Source organism: Chanos chanos, chromosome 9, assembly GCF_902362185.1.
Source record: "Chanos chanos chromosome 9, fChaCha1.1, whole genome shotgun sequence".
NCBI lineage: Eukaryota > Metazoa > Chordata > Actinopteri > Gonorynchiformes > Chanidae > Chanos > Chanos chanos.
The window spans coordinates 43,267,137-43,272,136 of NC_044503.1; the positions used below are offsets into that span (position 1 = coordinate 43,267,137).

The 5,000-nt window shown below is 49.9% G+C and overlaps 1 protein-coding gene across 1 annotated transcript in view; it reads left to right on the forward strand.

The window, feature by feature from the left end:
* Nucleotides 1–5,000, forward strand: part of cicb (capicua transcriptional repressor b) — a 42,525-nt gene that overhangs the window by 31,470 nt on the left and 6,055 nt on the right. The window contains exons 16-18 of the mRNA XM_030785625.1: nucleotides 405–724; nucleotides 2,193–2,350; nucleotides 4,304–4,455. Of these exons, the coding sequence (XP_030641485.1) occupies nucleotides 405–724; nucleotides 2,193–2,350; nucleotides 4,304–4,455 (630 nt within the window). The remainder of the gene's footprint in view (nucleotides 1–404; nucleotides 725–2,192; nucleotides 2,351–4,303; nucleotides 4,456–5,000) is intronic.

Genomic DNA, 5,000 nt, shown 5'->3' on the forward strand with positions numbered 1-5,000 from the left:
CACACACTACCACACACCTGTCACACACACTACCACACACACTACCACACACCTGTCACTCACGCTACCACACACCTGTCACACACACTACCACACACCTGTCACACACACTACCACACACCTGTCACTCACACTACCACACACCTGTCACACACACACTACCACACACCTGTCACACACACTACCACACACCTGTCACTCACACTACCACACACCTGTCACACACACTACCACACACCTGTCACACACACTACCACACACCTGTCACACACACCTGTCACTCACACTACCACACACCTGTCACACACTACCACACACCTGTCACACACACTACCACACACCTGTCACACACCTGTCGCTCACTCTACCATACAGCTGTTGTGCTGACGGATGTTTCCCATCAGGCACGGCGCAGGGCACTCCCAAACCCCCCGCTGTTGCTGCCAGGACCCCTCAGAAGGTGAAGGCGGCTGTGGCCAGTATCCCTGTGGGCAGTTACGACGGCGGAGGGCGGGGCAAGGACAGAGAGAAAGAGAAGGAGCGAGAGAAAGAACGAGAGAGCAGTGGGCGTTTTTCAGCGGAGGAGGAGCGTTCTGTTGAGACAGGCACCTCCATGGGCCACCCCACGGAAGAGGGCTCCTCAGACGGGGGAGCAGACGTACATGGTGATGGAGAGAACTCCGCCAGCGTTACCAACACTGCCCGCACCAAAGATCCCAAAGAGGTCCTACACCCTGCTCATTTACATAACTGATTATTATTCATAATGAGCTCATGAATATTAATACGCCGTATATGATATTCTGTGAGCTCTAGTTTCGGCCAGTGCCTTGGGCTTTTGCTGCAGTGAACTGTTGTTTTTGCTGTTAGTTCTCTGTGGATCGACTGTATTGTAATCTGCAACAGTTTAATTACAAACCAGTAGTTGATTGGTCAGGGTGATGATGTGTAATTATAAATCAGTAGTTGATTGGTCAGGGTGATGATGTGTGTAATTATAAATCAGTAGTTGATTGGTCAGGGTGATGATGTGTAATTATAAATCAGTAGTTGATTGGTCAGGGTGATGATGTGTAATTCTAAACCAGTAGTTGATTGGTCAGGGTGATGATGTGTAATTATAAACCAGTAGTTGATTGGTCAGGGTGATGATGTGTAATTATAAATCAGTAGTTGATTGGTCAGGGTGATGATGTGTGTAATTATAAATCAGTAGTTGATTGGTCAGGGTGATGATGTGTGTAATTATAAATCAGTAGTTGATTGGTCAGGGTGATGATGTGTGTAATTATAAATCAGTAGTTGATTGGTCAGGGTGATGATGTGTGTAATTATAAATCAGTAGTTGATTGGTCAGGGTGATGATTTGTGTAATTATAAATCAGTAGTTGATTGGTCAGGGTGATGATGTGTAATTATAAATCAGTAGTTGATTGGTCAGGGTGATGATGTGTAATTATAAATCAGTAGTTGACTGGTCAGGGTGATGATGTGTGTAATTATAAACCAGTAGTTGATTGGTCAGGATGATGTGTGTAATTATAAATTAGTAGTTGATTGGTCAGGATGATGATGTGTAATTATAAACCAGTAGTTGATTGGTCAGGGTGATGATGTGTAATTATAAATCAGTAGTTGATTGGTCAGGGTGATGATGTGTGTAATTATAAATCAGTAGTTGATTGGTCAGGGTGATGTGTTTGGCTGCATGAATTTGATCAGATTTGATGCCAGTTGTTTTAGAAGATGGAGAGATTTTCTCCTCTCTCTTGTTGACTGTGTAAGAACCAGGCAGTAAAAATAGCTCCCCTCTCTGCACTGGGAGAGAGACGGGGAGAGAGAGAGAGAGAGAGAGAGAGAGGGAGAGAGAGGGGAAGAGGGAGGGAGAGAGAGAAAGAGAGTGAGAGGGAGAGAGAGAGAGAGAAAGAGATGGAGAGAGAGAGACAGAGAGAGAGAGTGTGCCAACACATCTGACCTACGAGAATGTCATCAGCAGCTCTGGAGTGGAGATATTATTACTGCTCACACTCACACACACACACACACACACACACACACTCAGACACACACACACACACACCCACACACACTCGCACACACACACACACATTATCATCGAACTCAATACTGCTTTTTCCAGATTCAGTTGTCTGCATTTAACACCCCACCCACCTCTCTCTCTTTCTCTGTAGGCCAGCTGGAAAGACTCACACCCCTCCTCTCCCTTGGCCACGCCCTCAGGGGCAGACCTTGCCCTTCCTCCTCCCCAAAGTGACAAAGAAGTCCCACCCACCAAAAAAGTCAAGGCCCGCCCCCCTCCGTTGAAGAAAACGTTTGATTCGGTGGATAAGTGAGTGTCACCCAGACTCTAACATGTGTCTGTAAGGCTGGGGGTGTAACGGTCCTGTACCAGAACTGAAAACCCCGGCGCTGTTCTGGTCTGGTCCGGTCCGGTCCGGTCTGGCTTGGCCTGGTCCGGTCCGGTCTGGCTTGGCCTGGTCCGGTCCGGTCTGGCCTGGCCTGGCCTGGCCTGGCCTGGCCTGGCCTGGTCTGGTCCGGTCCGGTCTGGTCCGGTCTGGTCCGGTCCGGTCCGGTCCGGTCCGGTCTGGCCTGGCCTGGTCTGGTCTGGTCTGGTCTGGCTTGGCCTGGTCCGGTCTGGTCCGGTCTGGCCTGGTCTGGTCTGGTCCGGTCTGGTCTGGTCCGGTCTGGCCTGGTCTGGTCCGGTCCGGTCTGGCCTGGTCCAGTCCGGTCTGGCCTGGTCTGGTCCGGTCTGGCCTGGTCTGGTCCGGTCTGGCTTGGCCTGGTCCGGTCCGGTCCAGTCTGGCCTGGCCTGGTCCGGTCTGGCCTGGCCTGGTCTGGTCCGGTCTGGCTTGGCCTGGTCCGGTCCGGTCTGGTCCGGTCTGGTCTGGCCTGGTCTGGTCCGGTCCGGTCTGGCCTGGCCTGGTCTGGCCTGGCCTGGTCTGGCCTGGTCTGGTCTGGTCCGGTCCGGTCCGGTCCGGTCTGGCCTGGTCCGGTCCGGTCCGGTCCGGTCCGGCCTGGTCTGGTCCGGTCCGGTCTGGTCTGGCCTGGTCTGGCCTGGTCTGGCCTGGCCTGGTCCGGTCTGGTCTGGTCCGGTCCGGTCCGGTCCGGTCTGGCCTGGTCCGGTCCGGTCTGGTCTGGTTCTGGTCTGGTCTGGTCTGGTCTGGTCCGGTCTGGCTTGGCCTGGTCCGGTCCAGTCTGGCCTGGCCTGGTCTGGTTCTGGTCTGGTCTGGTCACAGTACATGTGTCAGGAACCATTGCAGATTTCTCTTATTCTTCACCATAGCTCTTGAAAGAAGTTTTTTTTTTCCTTTTTTTTTAACATGGCACCAGTTATAGGGACTTCATATTCTAAGAATAAAGAACGTTCCACACTGTTAACGCTTTTGACCCTTAAGAATAAAGAACGTTCCACCCTGTTAGAGCTTTTGACCCTTAAGAATAAAGAACGTTCCACCCTGTTAGAGCTTTTGACCCTTAAGAATAAAGAACGTTCCACCCTGTTACAGCTTTTGACCCTTAAGAATAAAGAACGTTCCACCCTGTTAGAGCTTTTGACCCTTAAGAATATAGAACGTTCCACCCTGTTAGTGCTTTTGATCCTTAATAATAATGAGTGTTCCACACACTTGTGTCATGCATATTGAGCGATGTGTGTGTTCTTTAACAGAGCAGACCATTAAAACAGCTTTAACAGTGTTGACCATGTTAACTAACAACAAAACACATGGTGCCATCACCCAGACCATAAATAACATGTTCTATGGGTATATGTTCCCCCGCCTTTCGCCCTATGGCCGCTGGGATAGGCTCCAGTACCCCCCGTGACCCTAATCAGGATAACCAGCTTAGATAGTGAGTGAGTATTGGTATATGTGAGTCCACACACGTGAATGCAGTGGGTCTAATCTCTAGGCTTCTCTGAGTCCAAACTCACTTTTCTAACGTCAGAGTAGCTGTGCATTGATTTGAAAAAGGTCAGTGTAGTCCAAACATGTTTATTTTTCTGCTCAAATGGCTTGAGTGATGGTCCTGTTGTTCAAGTTAAGTTTTCTTATGCTGGTCCTCTAACAGGACTTTAAATTCTAAAAACTGTGAACAGGTTGAAGCGTGAACTAGTCTTCCTGTTCCTAACAGTCAGGAGTTGCAAGGTCGTATAACTGGGGTCTGGGAATCCCATGTCTTAATTAACCCTTAACTGTGATCAGTTTATGGTCAAGTGACAACGTGATTGGCTGAGGAGTTGAATCCTGTGTTGTGATTGGCTGTGTGTGTGTATGTGCAGGGTCCTGTCAGAGGTGTATTTTGAAGAGCGGTTTGCTGAATTGCCCGAGTTTCGACCAGAGGAGGTGCTGCCCTCCCCCACCCTGCAGAGTCTGGCCACCTCCCCACGCGCTATACTGGGCAGCTACCGCAGGAAACGCAAAAACTCCACCGGTGAGAGAGTGTGTCTGACCGATGGATGGGTGGATGGATGGATGAATGGATTAGAGGATGGATGGATGGATGGATAGAAGAGAAGATGGATGGATGGATGGATGGATGGATGGAAGAGAGGATGGGTGGATGGATGGATGGATGGGTGGATAGAAGAGAAGATGGATAGGTGGATGAATGGATGGGTGGATGGATGGATGGATGGATAGAAGAGAAGATGGATGGGTGGATGGGTGGATGGATGGATGGATAGAAGAGAAGATGGATGGATGGGTAGAACAGAAGATGGATGGGTGGATGAATGGATGGATGGATGGATGGATGGATGGATGGATGGATAGAAGAGAAGATGGATGGATGGATAGAAGAGAAGATGGATGGGTGGATGCATGGATGGATGGATGGATGGATGGATAGAAGAGAAGATGGATGGATGGATAGAAGAGAAGATGGATGGGTGGATGGATGGATGGGTGAATGAATGGGTGGATGAAGGGATGGATGGATTAGAGGATGGGTGGATGAGAGGATGGACAGTGGAGTCT